General features: G+C 39.2%; 1 protein-coding gene across 2 annotated transcripts in view; it reads left to right on the top strand.

The window, feature by feature from the left end:
• Positions 1–24,452, top strand: part of DEPDC1B (DEP domain containing 1B) — a 116,243-nt gene that overhangs the window by 5,596 nt on the left and 86,195 nt on the right. For both annotated transcript variants that reach the window (XM_036847671.1, XM_036847672.1), the window contains exon 2: positions 4,716–4,981. In XM_036847671.1, the coding sequence (XP_036703566.1) occupies positions 4,716–4,981 (266 nt within the window). The remainder of the gene's footprint in view (positions 1–4,715; positions 4,982–24,452) is intronic.

Genomic DNA, 24,452 nt, shown 5'->3' with positions numbered 1-24,452 from the left:
CATAGAGAAAGACAACCCAGAAGAAAAATGGCAAGTCTCAAATGAAGAAATAAAAATGACTGAAGATAAAGGCAGGAAAACACAAACAAAATGTAAAGATACCATTTCTTGTATATAGATTGGCAGACACAAGAATGATAATATCTAGGAATGGCCAGAGATAAGGCAGTAGGCTCATACAGCATTGGTGGGAGTGTGAATTGCTACAACTGGTTTAAATAAGCTGATACCCTTTAGAAATCTGTTCTATCAAAAATAAATAAATAAAAGGATTGATACGTTAGGTTATGTAAACAAGGATATACTTGTGAAACAGCAAACTGGAAACAGCTTCATGCCCATTAGTTGGAAAATGGTTGAATAAATTATTGAACTCATTCATTCATAAAACGGGCTATATCTATAGGTACTGACACAAAGATATCCTGGTATGTTTAATGCAAAAGCAAGTTGTAGGATAATATGTACAATATGGTTGATCTCATTTCTTCAAAAAGGAAGCAAACAGCGACAGTGATAATAAACAATACATACATACAAAGGGAAGGATTCTATATATGTGTGTGTATGATTAATGGATATGTGGGATTGGAGAGAGACAGGGCAGACTCTTTTGTATATATTTCTGCATTTAATTTGTTACAGTGTGCATTATTCTGTAATTAAAGTGACAGTAGAGGAACTGCTAACCAGCTTGAGTCAAATAACAGGCATATTTACTTATATTTTGAAATATTGGGTCCCAGAGAGCCATATCTTCATTGTTTTATTAAGTAATGCATAAAGTACTATGCATTAAGTTTATCAATCAACCTAAAATAAATAAAACTCTTTTTTATTAACTCTTCTTGCCTCCCCATCTCCCAACATATATTAATCAGGACTGAAATGCAAGCTTGGTGTCAGCAGAGAACTGAAAAAAAGACCCAAACAACCAATGTTTAAAAATATGTGGAAATGGGGGCTTCCCTGGTGGCGCAGTGGTTGAGAATCTGCCTGCCAATTCAAGGGACACAGGTTCGAGCCCTGGTCTGGGAAGATCCCACATGCCGCGGAGCAACTAGGCCCGTGAGCCACAACTACTGAGCCTGCGCATCTGGAGCCTGTGCTCCGCAACAAGAGAGGCCGTGATAGTGAGAGGCCCGCACACCGCGATGAAGAGTGGCCCCCGCTTGCCGCAACTAGAGAAAGCCCTCGCACAGAAACGAAGACCCAACACAGCCATAAATAAATAAATAATAAATAAATAAATAAATAAATAAATAAATAAATAAATAAATAAATAAATACAGTTCCTTTAAAAAAAAATGTGGAAATTGTTTAAAGCTATGTTGAAGTTCATAGGTTCTTGTTATAAGGAAATGACCACTCGAGAAGCAGAGCATAGAGCAGGTTTCCAGATTTTATTATGAGGCTACATACCTGAGTGACATGTGCCGACTTGCCTGTCCTCTTTGGATCTTGATTTTGCCCCACAGTTTTCTTCTAGCTCCAGAATAGATTGAACCTGTAATTTGTTTTAAGAGATTATCCTGGGAATTTTATATATTATCCTTACGCTTGAGGAACGCCTTATCTTTCACAGAGGGCTTTCGTAAGCATGATCTCATGAGACGTCACAGTAACCTGGTGAGGGAGGTGGGCAGAGAGTGGACTTAAATCAACGTTCATGGGCTCTTCCTGGGCTCTCTTTCTGCTGTTCATTATTTCATTCTAGCCAGTTTGCCCTGCTTCTCCTCTGTTTACATTCAAGTCCCTCTTTCATCCACTCTGTTTCTTCTTCGGCTACCCTTCTTAATCTCTTCCGCATTCAGTGTACCAGTACAATCAGCTAGTTCATATTTATCAACTTTCAGGTTGGTAATTTAAAATTGTGGATTGCTCTCAAGGAGGATTTTAATATATGAGCATGTGTGTGTGTGTGTGTATATATATGTATGTTTTGTTTTTAGCCCTTTATTCTGCATAACGTGTACAGAAAAGCACACAAATTATAGGTATACAACTCAGTGCATTTTTACAATGTGAGCGCCCTATTTAGCCAATGACCAGATCAAGAAATATGACATTACCAGCAGCCCAGATGTCCCTCTGCCCCTCCCAGTCTCTACCTCCATACATATTAACCACTACTTTGATTTCTAATACCATGGATTAGCTTTTGTCTGCTTTGAAACTTTATGTAAATACAATCATATAGTACTTTTCATATCTGGCCTTCTTATATCAATTATATTTTATCTGTGTTATTCATCTATGTTATTGCATGTAGCAATAGTTCATTCTCATTGCTGTGCAGCATTCCATTGCATGAATAAATCAATTTGTTTATCTGTTCTTATGTTGATGGATATTTGGGTTGTTTTTGTCTATTAAGATAGTGCTATTATGAACAGGGTGGCTTTTGGTGAACATATTTCTGTGGCATATATACTTAAGAATGGAATTGCGGGGTTATACAGTGTGCATATAATTTCCAGTTGTTCCACGTTCCCTTGATAACACTTAGTATTGCCTGTCTTTTTCATTTTAGCCATTCTGTAGGCATGTAGTGGTATTGCATTATAGATTTCTTTCGCATTTCACTGCTAATTAATGAGATTGAATATCTGCATATGTTATGGTAAATTTGGAGATTCTTTTATGTGAAGTGCCTGTTTAAGTGTTTTTCCATTTTTCTGTGGAGTGTCTGTCCTTTCTTGATTTGAATTTTTTGTTTTGTTTTAGAAATTCTGGTTATAGGTTATCTTACTCTACAGCTTGTATTGTTTTTGTGTGTGGTTTTAAGAAAGTTAAAAAAAAAAGTTTAAATCTGGACCAACTTAATTTGGAGCATGGCTTATAGTAGTGTCAAATGAAGTAGAAAGATTGATATGCATAGGACAAAAAGATGTTTGAGTTTGGCCAGGAGAAAGACATGACTGGGAGTCAGAGTAGAATTAAGTTGCATGAAGTTAGGGGGTAGTTAAAAAAAAAAAATAAGGAAAGTGAAAGACCAGTTAGGCGTTTGCTTGTTGAGTACCAACTGTGTGTTTGTTGAGCCCGGTGCTGCACATCCAGGGTGCCTGCTTGCACAGACCCTACCTGGGCCCTTGAAGCACCTGGTGTTGTATACTCAGGGATGATTACTGTGGCTGAGAAAGTTAGCCATCAAAGGGAGAAGAGAAATGGGACAACAGGTGCAGAGGTGATTGGGCTGTAGAGCATATGAAGAGAAACCTGGAAGAAGAGGCCTGGTTGGAAGAGAAGACAAGGAACCAGTGTTGGGCAAAATAAAAAGAATATGCTGAGGTCAGAACTATCACTGAAAGAAAAAGGTGAAATCAGAAGAGCTGATTTCAGTAGGAAGGCAGGTGAAAAATAAGGTTCAGAGTCTGTAAAGTGATAGACTTGAAAGAGGAGCATGAGAGGAGAGAGAATGGTTATGAGAATAAGACTCTGAGTTTTTGGGACTTTTAGGAGGAATGGTGGGAAGACGAGGGTCCTAAGAAAATGGAGTAATTATGCAGGAAGAACACCACATGTGAACATTTCATTTAATTTAGGGATGGCCGATGATGGCTTGGATGTCTAGATTTTTTTAAAAATTAATTAATTTACTTATTTTTGGCTGTATTGGGTCTTGGTTGCTGTGCGTGGGCTTTCTCTGGTTGCAGCAAGCGGGGGCTACTCTTCGTTGTGGTGCACGGGCTTCTCATTGCGGTGGCTTCTCTTGTTGTGGAGCACGGGCTCTAGGCGTGAGGGCTTCAGTAGTTGTGGCATGCAGGCTCAGTAGTTGTGGCTCATGGGCTCTAGAGCGCAGGCTCAGGAGTTGTGGCACACGGGCTTAGTTGCTCCGCGGCATGTGGGATCTTCCCGGACCAGGTAGATTTTTTTAAAATAGGAAAATATTCTGCAGAATTTTTAAACATGCTTTGACACCAGGCACTGTATTTTATGCATCTCCCTTTTCCTCTCCCCATACAGTGCCTTTCGTGTAACAAACAGTAAATACTTGCTGAATGAGGTAAACTCATATTAAACATAGGGCTCTAAGAAGTGAATTATGCATATTCAGCTCAGTTTTACCATTATTTTTGTTCATATGTTTCTCATTAATGTAAAAAATCCGTTAAGTTCACATCATTGGACAACTTGATGGCAACATCTCCAGTAAATATTTATTGCATGAATAAATGCATTTGTAAAAGTTACTTTCTCTTTAGCATGTAAAAGTTGTAAATAAAAAAAAATTTCAAGGCTCCATCTGTTATTAAGGCAGTCTTTATTTATTTTTATTTTTTAAAAAAATTTATTTATTTTTGGCTGTGTTGGGTCTTCGTTGCTGCACATGGGCTTCCTCTGGTTGCGGCGAGAGGGGGCTACTCTTCGTTGCGATGCGCGGGCTTCTCGTTGCGGTGGCTTCTCGTTGCGGAGCACGGGCTCTAGGTGTGCGGGATTCAGTAGTTGTGGCTTGTGGGCTCTAGAGCGCAGGCTCAGTAGTTGTGGTGCATGGGCTTAGTTGCTCCATGGCATGTGGGATCTTCCCCGACCAGGGCTCGAACCTGTGTCCCCTGCATTGGCAGGCGGATTCTTAACCATTGCGCTACCAGAGAAGTCCCCTTAAGGCAGTCTTTTATGGAAAACTGCATTCATTGTCTTAAATATTTGGGATGTAATAACCTTGTAAAAAACTCAATCGATCACTAAATGCATTCCTCTCTTTTTGCCCCTAGTGGAATGAAACAGTTGAGCTTTTTCGCACCAAGATGCCGTTACGGAAACATCGCTGTCGTTTCAAAAGTTATGAACGTTGCTTCACGGCGGCCGAAGCTGTGGATTGGCTACACGAGCTGTTGAGGCGCAGCCAAAACTTTGGTCCCGAAGTGACCCGCAAACAGACGGTCCAGCTGCTAAAAAAATTCCTGAAGAATCACGTTATTGAAGACATCAAGGGAAAATGGGGCCAGGAAGACTTTGAAGACAACCGTCACTTGTACAGGTAATGGCAACAAGTCAGCTCCGAAGGGGAGGAGTTTGGGGAGGACCAGTGGATCTGGTCAGTCTATTGAAACTTCCTCATGTGAAAGAACTTACTTGTCCGTGGGCGTGATGCTTCTACTTGTGATTTGTTGGGTGGAGAACTGAATCTGCTGCTACAGTAAAATTGATTGCAGTTTTTCTTGGTGCTCTTTTCTTCATAGAGCACCCCTTAAGTAGTCTTTTGTTGCAGTGGCTTTTCAGTAAGGAAGCCTTTTTGTGCCTTTTGCACACTGGGAGGATGGCTATAGTAGCTTAGTACCTCTCCTGGGGAACCTGAAAGGGTGAAACAGTAGTTCTGGCTTGCACTTTTCTGAGCAGTGTGAAGGTGTGTGTTCAGGGAGTTAGTGGCAGAGGCGTCTGATCTTTAAGCAAAGCTCAGGCCTATAATGAAGAGTTGTACTAGAATTCCCCGATGTCTTAGATTAACCCTGCAGTGCGTGTCTGCTTTTCCCTAAACATTTTTGCTCATGTTTTAGTGCTGTTTTATGATTGCTCACTTACTACCACCCAATAATCTGAGGGCAAGGATGTCTCTCTGCTGACACTTCTGTCCTCACTGCATGCTAGACTGTTCTATTGCTGGAGGTGGAGGAGACCTGCCTAGGATTCAGGGAATGGGAGAATACTAAAGAGGAATGAAGTCACACGAGTCCAGAAAAGAGGAATTGTTGAGCTATCTACAGAGAGGGCTACCAAAGTACTAAGAACCTGAGAGGTATTAAATGAAGAAACGAAGATATTTGCTGCCTTTTACTGCAACAGAAGAATAAGGAATGCTCTTACAGCACATTCAGTGAGGCATTTTGGGGTCACTGGGACAGCTGGGTTTGAGCAGAGAAAACGTGACTGTCTCCTACCTGAGTCATTTCTTTGGTCCTTTGGGGACTAGGAGCTGAGAAAGGCCACAGAGCGAGGTGAGGGTGGTCACCAGACCAAGGCGAAGGCCAGACAACTTCGTATGTCTAGGATCTAACTTCATCACGGAATTTCATCAGCAGTCTCCCTCTTCTAGATGTCAAGATCGTCAGCTGGGCAATTAATTGTCTCTCCATTTGGCAGTTACTTCTGGCTTGCTGATCCAACTTTTAATTAGAATCTTGCGTGATTTTTAGCCTGTTCTGAGACCATAGTGCTTATTAGTATCAGGCAGTGGAAACTCTATCCTTGGTTCCACATGCCATACTTCATTGGGGATTCTTTTTTTTTTTTTTAATTGCCTATGTTTTTTTAATTGAAGTATAAGTTGATTTACAATATTATATTAGTTTCAGATGTACAGCATCTTACTAAATTCTTACTTAGAACTTTCTTAGACATTAGTTCTAAGGTCTAAGAAAGGAACTGATACCAACACCACCGGTGATGTGCCAGGCTCATTGCATAGTCGTCATTGAACTCAGCACCTGTAGATGCTGGTGGTATGATCTTGATCTTAAAGATTAGGAAATTAATGAGGCCAAAGTTACTGACTTGTCCAAAGTCACTCAAGTAGTAGTAAGAGTCAGGATTTAAACTGAGGTCTCTATCTCTGAAGCCTGTGTTCTTGTGGCGTGTCAGACTGCCTCCATTGCCACGGCATGAGGTTGACTAGCTTATTAAATAAACTAATGACTGAATGAGTAAACAGAATCATAAACAAGAAATATTTAGTGTAGTCAACACACGTTCATATATTCACAGAATTCCAGTAATGTATTAAGTACTATGTAAGACATATTAAGTGATCAGCTGTCTTCTCAAATAAAGGAGGTAAGGTAAACATAATCAGCTTAAACACTTACATAAATATAGCAGGGGATAGGTGGTTTCCTGGGTCTGTGAATTACAGAAAGGCATAGTTAGAGAAAGCAACATGAAATATAAAGACTCTTAAGAGTATTTTTTAAAGACAGAAATTACATACACACCACACACACCACAGGAGAATTTTATAACAGAAATGATGAGTGAAGCTTTTATTTTGGAATGTGTCAAATCTTATTTTTAGTTTAAAAACATGTCATATTTGCTGTGTGACTGCATTTACATTTGTTAACTACGATTTTATTTTTCAAGAATCCAAGAGTTAAGTATAGAAAGTAGGGGGAAATAGTGAATTTTTGTGTGTAAGAAAGGAAAGTAAGATCCTAATATCTGAATGTCCCTAGCAGAGGAGATTTTGCAGAGAAGGGCCCAGAGCTATTTACTGAACCACTCTTTGCTGTTAGTAACGTGGGTGACTAGAAAGAGAGCTGGACTGGCTGCCAGAGGAGACAATTTTAGATTTCACTAAAGGGTCCTCATAGTTGAGCCATATGCTGTCATCTGTGTCTTACAAAGCTTCGTGGCCCCAGACTTTGGATGAAGAGAACCAGTGACACTACCTTGTATTTTTATAAGAAATTTCAGTTTATGAAGCAATTCTTTATGATCTCATTTGATCTTCGTGACAACCCCGTACGGTAGACAGGGTGGATAGTTCATCCTCAGAGAACTAGACAGTTGTCTCTTTGAAACCTCTAAACAAAACATCAGTAAATTCCATGGTGATCATTGAATCGGCCCATTTATGTATGGGAACAGACAGTTACATAGGATTATTTAAACCTAATGAAGTGGGTTATATAGAAATAGAATTGTGCATTATGATCATTGCTTGTTTTGGACTATTAAATGAGGAAAGTGTTTGGCCTATTTTAGATCTTTAGCAGGATGGGTCCTCGGTCTGGAGCCTCCACCGGGCCCTTGCCCTGTTCTTACTACTGATGCTAGCTCTGGTATGCAGTTGTAACCAAGGTGTTCATGGCTTACAGATAGAAATTCACTGGCTCGGGGGTAGTGCTTGTGATCTAATGTGCAGGGAACCATTTTCTTTTTATTTTCCTACTTCTTCCTGTTCCTTTTTTTCTTTCCTTCTCTTTTTCTTTCTCTGTTTATACCACTTAATGTGTATGACTGGCATGTTCCCACTTCTTTCCCCTTTTCTTTTTCTTCTACTTCATTTCTCTCTCCTTTTCTTTCTGTCTTTTCCCTCATATTTGCTTTTTTTCTGGCTTATTTCCAAAATGTTTAATTTGAACCTAAAATTTGTTATGTAGATTTTGTCAGCTTTCTTGAACGTGACTTTCACTGTTCTTTATTTAAAAAGCAGGAGTCGTGCTACCCAGTTTTAAGACTTACTCTATAAAATCACAGTAATGAAGACTGGTGTTGGTGAAGGGCTGGATGGACGCTTGGGTCAGTGGAACAGAACAGAGTCCAGAAACATACACAAACATGGCCAGTTGATTTTTGACGAAGATGTAAAGGTAACTTGAAGGAAAAAAATTAGTCTTTTCGGCAAATGATGTTGGAACAATTGGAAGGCAGCTATGCTTACCAATATACCATCAACGCTCACAATGTTGGGACAGTTGGACATCTATTCATCTACATGCAAAAAAATGAACCTCAACCTAAACCTAATTTTTTTAATACAGAAATTCATTCATAGAATTCAATGTAAAACTAAAAAAATTTTAGAAAAACAGGAGAAAATCTTTATGCCCTGGGGTTAGGCAAGGAGATTTTAGACATGACACCAAAAGCATGATTTATAAAAGGAAAAACATGATAAATTGGACTTCATCAAAATTAAAAACTTTTGCTGTGTGAAAGGCACTATTAAGAGGATGAGAGGACAAGCGAATGTTGGGGAGAAAATATTTGTAAACCGCATATATGACAGTGAACTGGTATCAAGAATATATAAAGAATTCACAAAACTCAACTGTAAGAAAACAAACAACTCAACAAATAATAGATTTGAAAAGACACTTCATCAAATATATGAAGATGCTCATCAAAGATATACAGACAGCAAATAAGCACTTGAAAAGATGTTTAACATCATCAGCACTAGGGAAATGCAAATTAAAACCATGGTGAGATACCACTACATATCTAGTAGAATGGCTAAAATAAGAATACTAATAATGCCAAAATCAAGAGAGGATGCAGAGCAATTGGAAATCTCCTCCATTGATGTAGGGAAGCCTAGATTGGTAGTCACTTTGGAAAACAGTTTGGCAGTCTCTTTTAAAGTTAAACATGTACTTATATATGACTTCGTATTCCTGCTCCTGGGCATTTACCCTGGAGAAATGAAAACTTATGTTCACACAAAAACTTGTATGTGAATTTTTTTTTTTTTAACATCTTTATTGGAGTATAATTGCTTTACAATGTTGTGTTAGTTTCTGCTGTATAACAAAGTGAACAGCTATATGTATACATATAGGCCCATATCCCCTCCCTCTTGCGTCTCCCTCCCATCCTCCCTATCCCACCCCTCTAGGTGGTCACAGAGCACCGAGCTGATCTCCCTGTGCTATGCGGCTGCTTCCCACTAGCTATCTATTTTACATTTGGTAGTGTATATATGTCAATGCTATCGTCTCACTTCGTCCCAGCTTACCCTTCTGTATGTGAATATTTATAGCAGCTCTGTTAATTCAAATGTTCCTATGGGTGAATGGATAAACACTGAACATCTATATGGAACGCTTCTGTGCATATCCAGTGCAGTGGGAGGTGTGACTAAGTCAGAGCAGGAGGGAGGTTTTTTGTGAATAATTGAACTGTTCTGTTTGCTGATTGTGATGGTGGTTTTACAAAGTGTATATGTGTGTTAAAATTGATAGAGCAGTACACACACACACACACAAAAGAAAAAAGAATCAATTTTACTAGATGCTAATGACATTTTTTTAATGCTGGAGATTTGAAAAGTCTCTGTTTGTACCTCTAGTGAAAGAAATCCGAATTTACATTGATTGAGGTATATGGCCCTTTAGTCATTTCCTGTGGCTCTGGGAAAAAGTCTTTTTTTTTTTTTTTTTGGGAAAAAGTCTTTATTATTACCCTATAGGTCTTTTGAAGGGGCCAATAGGAACTTCTTCAAGTTAATGGACTATTGGCTCCCTCTAGTGGACACCTTCTGTTTTTATAGTAAAGCTTAAAATTGTGATTGTGAGTTTTGTTTTTCTTTTGTTTTTATTCATTTCCTCAAGTCCTGAGTTTTTATCCTGTGATAGTTGGATAAATTTTGTACATTTCCTATGCATCAGTTTTTTTCATCTATAAAATGAAAAAGGGCTGGACTAGCTCTTTAAGGTCTTTTTCCATTCTAAACTTTTATGGTTCCAAATATTGAGTACTTATCATAGGTGTTTTCCAAGTCCTAGGCGATGAAGAAGATAAGAAAGAAATGTAACATTCTTTTCCTCCCTAATTTTGTAATCTCTTTTGAGAGAGAGTATGCATATATAAAAAAGATATGTAGCAGAACCAAGGCAGTATTGAATTAATTAACCAAAATGAACCTGTAACAAAAGCTTAGAGGTACTACACTGGCAGTCCTTGGGTTGACACAGCTGTTTTGTTTAAGTGGCATTGTGTTTTTAATCATTGAAATTTTTTTCTCATTTTTGTTTTTCAATTTTGTGTATTTTGTGAAGGTAATACATTCATGTGTTTCAAAATTTACAAAGTACAAAAGAGTATATACAATAAAAATTTCCCTTCTACCTTGCTCCCCTAGGTGGGGTTCAGGCCTTGAACTTGCATTGAAGCTTTCTTATTTTTATTATTTATTCTCAAGTTGTGTTGTTTTTTTTATACCTTAAATGCTAGTTTGTCCTGGATGAGAAGAAGCTAAATAACTTTCAGATGCACAATAGAAATAGAGTGGGGGGTAGAGGGGGAAGAGCAGGACAGAAAACAGTTTATTCTTACTTTTTCCCATGTAAAGGCTTAAGCAAAAAAATATAGAAAAGTCACAATGTTAACAGTAGTTATTTCTGGATAGAGGGCTTAAAGACAGCATAGATTATTTTATCTCTTCTTAATTTTACACATTGAGTACATATTGCTTTTATTTTCAATTTTTAAAATCATTCCAGTAAAAGAGTAATCAATACATTGTATTGTTTGGAAGTTTACAACGATAGGACGAGTTCTTTTAGGCACCTCTGCTCCATACCAGTACCCCACTTGCTTCTGGATACTGTGGACTAGGAATGCTGCCTGCCATTATCAGTAAACAAAGGATGTTGCAGCCATCAAGCCATCAGCAACTGCAGCCGCCCCAGCGTTGCACCCCGAGGGGACTCAGGATGGGAGAGCACAGGATACTGGCCCCAGGTAGCTAAGGTGCACGTCAAAGGGATGATTTCAGCGAGCCCAGGCTCTTGCATCTTCCCATACATATAAAAGCGCTAAGTTAATTAACTTGAGACTTGTGGTTTTCTTTAATTAACCTTTTGATGTTCCCACTATCTGGACTTTGTTACAAAACTCCTACATTATCTTGGCTCTCCCCTTACCTCTTCAGAGAAGTTTCTCAGAGCTATATGAGAGGCTGCCTTCCGGGCTTGAAGTCCTGAGAAAGTTCGCCAAATAATACACGATTCTGAAGTTTTAGGTCGTCCATTTTTTTCAGTCAACAGTAGTAAAAATTCATCTGGAAGAGAGAAGGCACAAAAGTAGCCAACAAAATCTTGGGCAACGAGACCTTTTGCTTTATCAGAAACTAAAATGCCGTAGGGCTAAACAGTGTGATAATAGACCTGGAATAAATAAATCTGGAACTGACTAGAGTAGAGAAAAAACAAAGTCTCCACCCAGTTCCCTTCCCCACAGGCACCTAATGTTATTAGCTGGTAACACAGCGTCTTAAAAAATTGTGAACCTGCAAGTCTTTAATTGGAGCAAATTCCCCGCAGTTGCCGCCCTTCCCACCACTTCACTACATCATACCAGACTGTATCATGGTAATGTTGTCTGTCTTGGTCAGTGCAGGAATTGTGTTAGTGACCCAGTCGGTGTGGACTGGAGTTTTGTGAGATCTCCTGGAGGAGGGAGGTGGAGGACGTCCGTCTGGGTCCTGAGAATGGGATAGGGTCTGGATGATCAGATGGGACGGGAAGGGGGAGCATATTTCAGGTGACAGGACCATGGCTCTCAGTCAGATATACCTAAGTCAGCTTCACTGGGAGAAGAGGGAGGAGACTAACCTGGCTGGAGAAGAAGTTTTAGGTCAGGAAGTCATAGGGCTAAATTTGGTGGTGTTTCTTAAATACCTGGCTATGGAGTTGACATTTATGTAAAAGGAAAAGGCAGCCAAGGTCCGTGTTTTGAGTAGGAATGAAGTCTGTGTTCTAGAATAGAGTTAATTGGACTTCCCTGGTGGTCCAGTGTTTAAGACTCTGTGCTTCCACTGCGGGGGGTGGGGCATGGGTTCGATCTCTGGTCAGGGAACCAAGATCCCACGTGCCATGCCATGTGGCCAAAAAAAAAAAAAAAAAAAAGAAAAAGGAATAGAATAGAGTTAATTGAATAGTAGTAATAGAATAGATTTTTAAGGCAGTGAAACTGGTGAGGTTTTTAAGGTTACTGGCGAGGATGATGTTGCCTGGATGAGAATGCCAGCCATGGGGCTGAAAAAGAAGGAAGGGCCCACATTTTATAGCCAAATTCCAGGCTAGACCCTAACTGCTCCATAGGCCTTCAGGTTTGCCTGAAGTCTGACTTTTTTAAAATGTATTATTCATTAGTCTGAAATAGCTATTTTCATTTAGAATCTTTGTTGATGTTTGGCATTTTCTTTTATTGAGGCCTGGAATGTAACTCAAGTCTTTTTCAAGGCGACTGTCAATCCTAATACCTTGCAGTTCTTCAGACACATCTACAGTGTTTAGTGGGTGTTTAAATCTTTGGAATGGCTTTGTTCCTATTTAATGTCTCAAGGAGTTTGGAGCCTCCGGAGCTGGAGCTGGGTGAATGTCTCAGAGTCTCTGTCCCCATACCTCCCACAAGGGTCAAGAATGAATGTCCAGGTCACAGTGTCATAGCTGTGGGATAATGATGGAAAAATATATAGTAGAGGGGACTTCCCTGGTGGCGCGGTGGTTAAGAATCCGCCTGCCAGTGCAGGGGACACGGGTTTGATCTCTGGTCCGGGAAGATCCCACATGCCGCGGAGCAACTAAGCCTGTGCGCCACAACTACTGAGCCCACGCGCTACAACTACTGAAGCTTGTGCACTCTAGGGCCCACGTGCTGTAACTACTGAGCCCACGTGCTGCAACTACTGAAGCCCGTGTGCCTAGAGCCCGTGCTCCGCAACAAGAGAAGCCATTGCAATGAGAAGCCCACACACCGCCACGAAGAGCAGCCCCCGCTCGCCACGGCTAGAGAAAGCCCGTGCGCAGCAATGAAGACCCAACGCAGCCAAAAAAAAAAAGAAAAAAAAATATAGTAGATGTTTGGCTTTTTTTTTGCTGCCATGCCTTCTAGACTCCTTTTCTAGTTTGTGGGATCCCTTGTTTGTGTGAGCCTTGGTGAGAAGCAGGGCCCCCCCTCCCCCCCCGCCCCAGTGGAAGCCTAGGCAGATGAGACGCTCTCTCCCTGCCCCTGAGCAGTTACGGTGCAGGCACACGTCCTACCCTTGGCTGTTGGTATGTTCCTACCTAGGACTTTGGACAGCTTAGAGTTTGTTGCGATAGCAGTGGTGACCTGCAGGAGCAAGGACAAGCAGCCCTGGTGCCAGCAGTGGCTTTCACACTAGCCTGTCGCTTGTGGTTCCTGCTGTGTGTGCTGTGCGGCTTCCTTTTGTCCCTTTTGTCCCAGCTTTTTTTTTTTTTTTTAACTTTCTGATCCTGGTTTTCCAGCTCTCCTATTGATTTTGTGACCTACTAGGATATCTTCAAACTCCTTTCTGGTTAAATTAGCCAGAATTGGTTTCTGCAACCGAGAACTCAGACTGATATAACAAGCAATGCCTATAGAGGTAGCAAAACTGGGGCAGCTTTTTGGGCCTAGGAAATAGTGCCACAATTTCTGTGTGTATTGGGACTGCCTGAGAGCTAAGCACCAGATCAGATTGGCCTGTAGCAATCAGAGAAAAGGAGATGGAGCTCAGGATCCCTGAGGCACAGGAATGGAGTCTACTAAGAATAATGGCTACACATGGCGGGGCGGGGGTGGTGGGGGGCGTGGGGCGGTGCTGAAAGTTCTGTATTGGGCTGTTTTGTCTAACTGATTCTAACTGAGGTTGCATTGTAACTGCCGTCTTTGGATGTAAAAGATGCCAGTATGGTGCGTTAAATAGAAGGTTGAAGTAGATTGCCCTCACTCAAAAAAGGCAACTCCTGGTAACTGATAAACTTTTGTTTTGTAACATCCTTTCTTAGGCTTTTTGGTGATTAATTTGTGAAAATTTCAAACTTGTGATTTATCTATCTTGATCTTTCATTTGTGGTCATAGTTACACGTTCCCTATCAGGTTACTTTATCCTTCCCTTTATATTTGTTTGTTTTATCCACTTGGTCTTCACCAACTTGCTCTTGAAATTCTTTTTTTCTTTAATCCTTACCCAGCTTTCTTTCCTATGAATTTATGATACCTGATTATTATCATTAATAGAGAATGATGCATCATTAGTAGGGAATGGGGCAATGGAATTCAGAAAAATCAAAGGAGCTTGGCTTACTGAATGCTCCCATTTCAGATGGAAAGAAAGCTCTTTAGGCCAGAGAAGGTAGATGGAACAGGGGTAGTTCTCAAATACTATTGACCTTGAAACAAAATGTAGTTGACCCTTGAACAATGCAGGGATTAGGAGCGCCGACCCCCTGCACAGTCAAAAATCCGAGTATAACATTTTTTTTGCTCTCTGTATCTGCACATTTGCAGATTCAACCAACTGCCGATTGTGTTGTGCTGTGCTTTGTATTTTTTCTTTTTTAGTGTGTATTTTATTTTATTTTTTTTAAGTTTTGAATTTTATTTATTTTTTTATACAACAGGTTCTTATTAGTCATCCATTTTATACACATCAGTGTATACATGTCAATCCCAATCGCCTAATTCATCACACCACCACCACCACCACCACCCCACACCACTTACCCCCCTTGGTGTCCATACGTTTGCTCTCTACATCTGTGTCTCAATTTCTGCCCTGCAAACCGGTTCATCTGTACCATTTTTCTAGGTTCCACATATATGCGTTAATATACGATATTTGTTTTTCTCTTTCTGACTTAGTTCACTCTGTATGACAGTCTCTAGATTCATCTACGTCTCTACAAATGACCCAATTTCGTTCCTTTTTATGGCTGAGTAATATTCCATTGTATATATGTACCACTTATTCTTTATCCATTCGTCTGTTGATGGACATTTAGGTTGCTTCCAGGACCTGGCTATTGTAAATAGTGCTGCAATGAACATTGGGGTGCATTTATCTTTTTTTTTTTTTTTTTTTTTTTTTTCACACACACACACACTGTATTTTATTTTTACAAGACATAAATAGACTGACACCAAGCATTGTACATGGATGACCACAACAAAAGCAACAATGATTGCAATTACCAAACATGAAACACACTCATACTATGTCATAATATTGACATTCAGTCCAGTAATCCTCCACTGTAACAGCTCCTTTACTTTGCAGTGAAAATTGATTTGTATATTCTTTGCCTCTGAGTCCTTGTGGGATTTTTTTTTTTTTTTTAAATTCAGACAGAAGTCACAAAAATTATACTCATCCTCATCAGTTCACTCAGTCCCATGTAATTAATTTTTTTTTTCATCTTGATCTTTTGTTAGCACTTTTATGAGTTCATCAGTTTTTCATTAGAGTTCTGAAAATGCTTATTCATTCAGTTCAGCAGTACAGTCAGTTACCAGAAACCTGTACTTGTCAGAGTCTTTTCCATGAATTTCTTGAAGATGAAACCCTTTTATAGGAACATATTTGCAAAATCATCAGAGTACACCCAGAACTGTCTGTAAATGACAAAAGACTTAAAAATGACCACGGTTAAAGATTTGATGAAAGTTCATAATAATGCAGTTGACAAGAATATTAGTTATTTCTGAGATATATATTTTAAAGTAATAACTAGGATTATTACTTATAACATTATACCAGAACATATAAGATTTTTAGAAATTTCATGTAATGTCTGAAACATTTATATTAACATATTTCCATACATATTTCCATACAAATACAAATATAAGATTTTTAGAAATTTCATGTAATGTCTGAAACATTTATATTAACATATTTCCATACATATTTCCATACAAATACAAATATAAGATTTTTAGAAATTTCATGTAATGTCTGAAACATTTATATTAACATATTTCCATACAAATAACCCAATGAAAGTTTAGTATTAGTTGTTTTGTTTGTTTTTTTATACTGCAGGTTCTTATTAGGCATCAGTTTTATACACATCAGTGTATACATGTCAATCCCAATTGCCCAATTCAGCACACCACCATCCCCACCTCACCGCAGTTTTCCCCCCTTGGTGTCCATATGACCATTCTCTACATTTGTGTCTCAACTTCTGCCCTGCAAACTGGCTCATCTGTACCATTTTTCTAGGTTCCGCATACATGCATTAATATACGATATTTGTTTTTCTCTTTCTGACTTACTTCACTCTGTATGACAGTCTCTAGATCCATCCATGTCTCAACAAATGACTCAATTTTGTTCCTTTTTATGGCTGAGTAATATTCCATTGTATATATGTACCACAACTTCTTTATCCATTCGTCTGTTGATGGGCATTTAGGTTGCTTCCATGACCTGGCTATTGTAAATAGTGCTGCAATGAACATTCGGGTGCATGTGTCTTTTTGAATTACGGTTTTCTCTGGGTATATGCCCAGTAGTGGGATTGCTGGGTCATATGGTAATTCTATTTTTAGTTTTTTAAGGAACCTCCATACTGTTCTCCATAGTGGCTGTATCAATTTACATTCCCACCAACAGTGCAAGAGGGTTCCCTTTTCTCCACACCCTCTCCAGCATTTGTTGTTTGTAGATTTTCTGATGATGCCCATTCTAACAGGAGTGAGGTGATACCTCATTGTAGTTTTGATTTGCATTTCTCTAATAATTAGTGATGTTGAGCATCTTTTCATGTGCTTCGTGGCCATCTGTATGTCTTCTTTGGAGAAATGTCTATTTAGGTCTTCTGCCCATTTTTGGATTGGGGTGTTTGTTTCTTTGATATTGAGCTGAATGAGCTGTTTATATATTTTGGAGATTAATCCTTTGTCCGTTGATTCATTTGCAAATATTTTCTCCCATTCTGAGGGTTGTCTTTTCGTCTTGTTTATGGTTTCCTTTGCTGTGCAAAAGCTTTGAAGTTTCATTAGGTCCCATTTGTTTATTTTGTTTTTATTTCCATTACTCTAGGAGGTGGATCAAAAAAGATCTTGCTGTGATTTATGTCAAAGAGTGTTCTTCCTATGTTTTCCTCTAAGAGTTTTATAGTGTCCAGTCTTATATTTAGGTCTCTAATCCATTTTGAGTTTATTTTTGTGTATGGTGTTAGGGAGTATTCTAATTTCATTCTTTTACATGTAGCTGTCCAGTTTTCCCAGCACCACTTATTGAAGAGACTGTCTTTTCTCCATTGTATATCTTTGCCTCCTTTGTCATAGATTAGTTGACCATAGGTGCGTGGGTTAATCTCTGGGCTTTCTATCTTGTTCCATTGATCTATGTTTCTGTTTTTTGTGCCAGTACCATACTGTCTTGATTACTGTAGCTTTGTAGTATAGTCTGAAGTCAGGGAGTCTGATTCCTCCAGCTCCATTTTTTTCCCTCAAGACTGCTTTGGCTATTCGGGGTCTTTTGTGTCTCCATACAAATTTTAAGATGATTTGTTCTAGCTCCGTAAAAAATGCCATTGGTAATTTGATAGGGATTGCATTGAATCTGTAGATTGCTTTGGGTAGTATACTCATTTTCACAATGTTGATTCTTCCAATCCAAGAACATGGTATATCTCTCCATCTGTTGGTATCATCTTTAATTTCTTTCATCAGTGTCTTATAGTTTTCTGCATACAGGTCTTTCGTCTCCCTAGGTAGGTTTATTCCTAGGTATTTTATTCTTTTTGTTGCAATGGTAAATGGGAGTGTTTCCATAATTTCTCTTTCAGATTTTTCATCATTAGTGTATAGGAATGCAAGAGATTTCTGTGCATTAATTTTGTATCCTGCAACTTTACCATATTCATTAATTAGCTCTAGCAGTTTTCTGGTGGCAGTTTTAGGATTCTCTATGTATAGTATCATGTCATCCGCAAACAGTGACAGTTTTACTTCTTCTTTTCCAATTTGTATTCCTTTTATTTCTTTTTCTTCTCTGATTGCCGTGGCTAGGACTTCCAGAACTATGTTGAATAATAGTGGTGAGAGTGGACATCCTTGTCTCGTTCCTGATCTTAGAGGAAATGCTTTCAGTTTTTCACCATTGAGAATGATGTTTGCTGTGGGTTTGTCATATATGGCCTTTATTATGTTGAGGTAGGTTCCCTCTATGCCCACTTTCTGGAGAGTTTTGATCATAAATGGGTGTTGAATTTTGTCAAAAGCTTTTTCTGCATCTATTGAGATGATCATATGGTTTTTATTCTTCAATTTGTTAATATGGTGTATCACATTGATTGATTTGCGTATATTGAAGAATCCTTGCATCCCTGGGATAAATCCCACTTGATCGTGGTGTATGATCCTTTTAATGTGTTGTTGGATTCTGTTTGCTAGTATTTTGTTGAGGATTTTTGCATCTATATTCATCAGTGATATTGGTCTGTAATTTTCTTTTTTTGTAGTGTCTTTGTCTGGTTTTGGTATCAGGGTGATGGTGGCCTCATAGAATGAGTTTGGGAGTGTTCCTTCCTCTGCAATTTTTTGGAAGAGTTTGAGAAGGATGGGTGTTAGCTCTTCTCTAAATGTTTGATAGAATTCACCTGTGAAGCCATCTGGTCCTGGACTTTTGTTTGTTGGAAGATTTTTAATCACAGTTTCAATTTCATTACTTGTGATTGGTCTGTTCATATTTTCTGTTTCTTCCTGATTCAGTCTGGGAAGGTTATACCTTTCTAAGAATTTGTCCATTTCTTCCAGGTTGTCCATTTTATTGGCATAAAGTTGCTTGTAGTAGTCTCTTAGGATGCTTTGTATTTCTGCGGTGTCTGTTGTAACTCCTCCTTTTTCATTTCTGATTTTATTGATTTGAGTCCTCTCCCTCTTTTTCTTGATGAGTCTGGCTAATGGCTTATCAATTTTGTTTATCTTCTCAAAGAACCAACTTTTAGTTTTATTGATCTTTGCTATTGTTTTCTTTGTTTCTATTTCATTTATTTCTGCTCTGATCTTTATGATTTCTTTCCTTCTGCTAACTTTGGGTTTTGTTTGTTCTTCTTTCTCTAGTTTCTTTAGGTGTAAGGTTAGATTGTTTACTTGAGATTTTTCTTGTTTCTTTAGGTAGGCTTGTATAGCTATAAACTTCCCTCTTAGAACCGCTTTTGCTGCATCCCATAGGTTTTGGGTCGTCGTGTTTTCATTGTCATTTGTCTCTAGGTATTTTTTGATTTCCTCTTTGATTTCTTCAGTGATCTCTTGGTTATTTAGTAACGTATTGTTTAGCCTCCATGTGTTTGTCCTTTTTACGTTTTTTTCCCTGTAATTCATTTCTAATCTCATAGCGTTGTGGTCAGAAAAGATGCTTGATATGATTTCAATTTTCTTAAATTTACTGAGGCTTGATTTGTGACCCAAGATGTGATCTATCCTGGAGAATGTTCCGTGCGCACTTGAGAAGAACGTGTAATCTGCTGTTTTTGGATGGAATGTCCTATATATATCAATTAAATCTATCTGGTCTATTGTGTCATTTAAAGCTTCTGTTTCCTTATTTATTTTCATTTTGGATGATCTGTCCATTGGTGTAAGTGAGGTGTTAAAGTCCCCCACTATTATTGTGCTACTGTCGATTTCCTCTTTTATAGCTGTTAGCAGTTGCCTTATGTATTGAGGTGCTCCTATGTTGGGTGCATATATATTTATAATTGTTATATCTTCTTCTTGGATTGATCCCTGGATCATTATGTAGTGTCCTTCCTTGTCTCTTGTAACATTCTTTATTTTAAAGTCTATTTTATCTGATATGAGTATAGCTACTCCAGCTTTCTTTTGATTTCCATTTGCATGGAATATCTTTTTCCATCCCCTCACTTTCAGTCTGTATGTGTCCCTAGGTCTAAAGTGGGTCTCTTGTAGACAGCATATATATGGGTCTTGTTTTTGTATCCATTCAGCCAGTCTATGTCTTTTGGTTGGGGCATTTAATCCATTCACGTTTAAGGTAATTATCGATATGTATGTTCCTATGACCATTTTCTTAATTGTTTTGGGTTTGTTTTTGTAGGTCTTTTTCTTCTCTTGTGTTTCCCACTTAGAGAAGTTCCTTTAGCATTTGTTGTAGAGCTGGTTTGGTGGTGCTGAATTCTCTTAGCTTTTGCTTGTCTGCAAAGCTTTTGATTTCTCCATCAAATCTAAATGAGATCCTTGCCGGGTAGAGTAATCTTGGTTGTAGGTTCTTCCCTTTCATCACTTTAAGTATATCATGCCACTCCCTTCTGGCTTGCAGAGTTTCTGCTGAGAAATCAGCTGTTAACCTTATGGGAGTTCCCTTGTATGTTATTTGTCGTTTTTTCCCTTGCTGCTTTCAATAATTTTTCTTTGTCTTTAATTTTTGCCACTTTGATTACTATGTGTCTCGGCGTGTTTCTCCTTGGGTTTATTCTGTATGGGACTCTCTGCGCTTCCTGGACTTGGGTGGCTATTTCCTTTCCCATGTTAGGGAAGTTTTCGACTATAATCTCTTCAAATATTTTCTCTGGTCCTTTCTCTCTCTCTTCTCCTTCTGGGACCCCTATAATGCGAATGTTGTTGCGTTTAATGTTGTCCCAGAGGTCTCTTAGGCTGTCTTCATTTCTTTTCATTCTTTTTCCTTTAGTCTGTTCTGCAGCAGTGAATTCCACCATTCTGTCTTCCAGGTCACTTATCCGTTCTTCTGCCTCAGTTATTCTGCTATTGATTCCTTCTAGTGTAGTTTTCATTTCAGTTATTGTATTGGTGATCTCTGTTTGTTTGTTCTTTAATTCTTCTAGGTCTTTGTTAATCATTTCTTGCATCTTCTCAATCTTTGCCTCCATTCTTATTCCGAGGTCCTGGATCATCTTCACTATCATTATTCTGAATTCTTTTTCTGGAAGGTTGCCTATCTCCACTTCATTTAGTTGTTTTTCTGGGGTTTTTTCTTGTTCCTTCATCTGGTACATAGCCCTCTGCCTTTTCATCTTCTCTATCTTTCTGTAACTGTGGTTTTTGGTCCACAGGCTGCAGGATCGTAGTTTTTCTTGCTTCTGTTGTCTGCCCTCTGGTGGTTGAGGCTATCTAAGAGGCTTGATGGGAGGCTCTGGTGGTGGGTAGAGCTGACTGTTGCTGTGGCGGTCAGAGCTCAGTAAAACCTTAATCCACTTGACTGTTGATGGGTGGGGCTGGGTTCCCTCCCTGTTGCTGTGGCGGTCAGAGCTCAGTAAAACCTTAATCCACTTGACTGTTGATGGGTGGGGCTGGGTTCCCTCCCTGTTGGTTGTTTTGCCTGAGGCAACCCAACATTGGAGCCTACCGGTGCTCTTTGGTGGGGTTAATGGCAGACTCTGGGAGGGCTCACGCCAAGGAGAACTTCCCAGAACCTCTGCTGCCAGTGTCCTTATCCCCACGGTGAAACAGAGCCACTACTCGCCTCTGCAGGAGACCCCCCAACACCAGCAGGTAGGTCTGGTTCAGTCTCCCCCAGGGTCACTACTCCTTCCCCTGGGTCCCGATGCACACATTACTTTGTGTGTGCCCTCCAAGAGTGGGGTCTCTGTTTCCCCCAGTCCTGTCAAAGTCCTGCAATCAATTCCCACTAGGCTTCAAAGTCTGATTCTCTAGGAATTCCTCCTCCCGTTGCCGGACCCCCAGGTTGGGAAGCCTGACGTGGGGCTCAGAACCTTCACTCCAGTGGGTGGAATTCTGTGGTATAAGTGTTCGCCAGTCTGTGAGTCACCCACCCAGTAGTTATGGGATTTGATTTTACTCTGATTGCGCCCCTCCTACCGTCTCACTGTGGCTTCTCCTCTGTCCTTGGACGCGGGGTATCCTCCTTGGTGAAGTCCAGGGTCTTCCTGTCAATGATTGTCCAGCAGCCAGTGGTGATTCTGGTGCTCTCGCAAGAGGGAGTGAGAGCACGTCCTTCTACTCCGCCATCTTGGTTCTCACATTCACATTTATCTTTTTGAATTACAGTTTTCTCTGGGTATATGCCCGGTAGTGGGATTGCTGGGTCATATGGTAATTCTATTTTTAGTTTCTTAAGGAACCTCCATACTGTTCTCCATAGTGACTGTATCACTTTATATTCCCACCAGCAGTGCAAGAGGGTTCCCTTTTCTCCACACCCTCTCCAGCATTTGTTGTTTGTAGATTTTCTGATGATGCCCATTTTAACTGATGTGAGGTGATACCTCATTGTAGTTTCGATTTGCACTTCTCTAATAATTAGTGATGTTGAGCATCTTTTCATGTGCTTCTTGGCCATCTGTATGTCTTCTTTGGAGAAATGTCTATTTAGGTCTTCTGCCCATTTTTGGTTTGGGTTGTTTGTTTTTTTAATCTTGAGCTGCATGAGCTGTTTATATATTTTGGAGATTAATCCTTTGTCCGTTGATTTGTTTGCAAATATTTTCTCCCATTCTGAGGGTTGTCTTTTTGTCTTGTTTGTAGTTTCCTTTGCTGTGCAAAAGCTTTTAAGTTTCATTAGGTCCCATTTGTTTATTTTTGTTTTTATTTCCATTACTCTAGGAGGTGGATCAAAAAAGATCTTGCTGTTATTTATGTCAAAGAGTGTTCTCCCTATGTTTTCCTCTAAGAGTTTTATAGTGTCCAGTCTTACATTTAGGTGTCGAATCCATTTTGAGTTTATTTTTGTGTATGGTGTTAGGGAGTGTTCTAATTTCATTCTTTTACATGTAGCTGTCCAGTTTTCCCAGCACCACTTATTGAAGAGACTGTCTTTTCTCCATTGTATATCCTTGCCTCCTTTGTCATAGATTAGTTGACCATAGGTGCGTGGGTTTATCTCTGGGCTTTCTATCCTGTTCCATTGATCTATATTTCTGTTTTTGTGCCAGTACCATATTGTCTTGATTACCGTAGCTTTGTAGTATAGTCTGAAGCCAGGGAGTCTGATTCCTCCAGCTGTGTTTTTTTCCCTCAAGGCTGCTTTGGCTATCCGGGGTCTTTTGTGTCTCCATACAAATTTTAAGATGATTTGTTCTAGTTCTGTAAAAAATGCCATTGGCAATTTGATAGGGATTGCATTGAATCTGTAGATTGCTTTGAGTAGTGTCGTCATTTTCACAATGTTGATTCTTCCAATCCAAGAACATGGTATATCTCTCCGTCTGTTGGTATCATCTTTAATTTCTTTCATCAGTGTCTTATAGTTTTCTTCATACAGGTCTTTTGTCTCCCTAGGTAGGTTTATTCCTGGATATTTTATTCTTTTTGTTGCAGTGATAAATGGGAGTATTTCCTTAATTTCTCTTTCATATTTTTCATCATTAGTGTATAGGAATGCAAGAGATTGCTGTGCGTTAAATTTGTATCCTGCAACTTTACCAAATTCATTGATGAGCTCTAGTAGTTTTTTGGTGGCACCTTTAGGATTCTCTATGTATAGTATCATGTTGTCTGCAAACAGTGACAGTTTTACTTCTTCTTTTCCAATTTGTATTCCTTTTATTTCTTTTTCCTCTCTGATTGCTGTGGCTAGGACTTCCAAAACTATGTTGAATAATAGTGGTGAGAATGAACATCCTTGTCTTGTTCCTGATCTTAGAGGAAATGCTTTCAGTTTTTCACCATTGAGAATGATGTTTGCTGTGGGTTTGTCGTATATGGCCTTTATTATGTTGAGGTAGGTTCCCTCTATACCCACCGCCTGGAGAGTTTTTATCATAAATGGGTGCTGAATTTTGTCAAAAGCTTTTTCTGCATCTATTGAGATGATCATATGGTTTGATTTCTTCAGTGATCTCTTGGTTATTTAGTAATGTATTGTTCAGCCTCCATGTGTTTGTGTTTTTTACGTTTTTTTCCCTGTAATTGATTTCTAATCTCATAGCGTTGTGGTCAGAAAAGATGCTTGATATGATTTTAATTTTCTTAAATTTACTGAGGCTTGATTTGTGACCCAAGATGTGATCTATCCTGGAGAATGTTCCATGTGCACTTGAGAAGAAAGTGTAATCTTCTATTTTTGGATGGAATGTCCTATAAATATCAATTAAATCTATCTGGTCTATTGTGTCATTTAAAGGTTGTGTTTCTTTATTAATTTTCTGTTTGGATAACCTGTGCATTGGTGTAAGTGAGGTGTTGAAGTCCCCTACTATTATTGTGTTACTGTCAATTTCCTCTTTTAGAGCTGTTAGCAGTTGCCTTGTGTATTGAGGTGCTCCTATGTTGG

This window comes from Balaenoptera musculus, chromosome 3 (assembly GCF_009873245.2).
Source record: "Balaenoptera musculus isolate JJ_BM4_2016_0621 chromosome 3, mBalMus1.pri.v3, whole genome shotgun sequence".
In the NCBI taxonomy this organism is placed as follows: Eukaryota; Metazoa; Chordata; class Mammalia; order Artiodactyla; family Balaenopteridae; genus Balaenoptera; species Balaenoptera musculus.
This window is presented reverse-complemented; position numbering and strand designations above follow the sequence as displayed.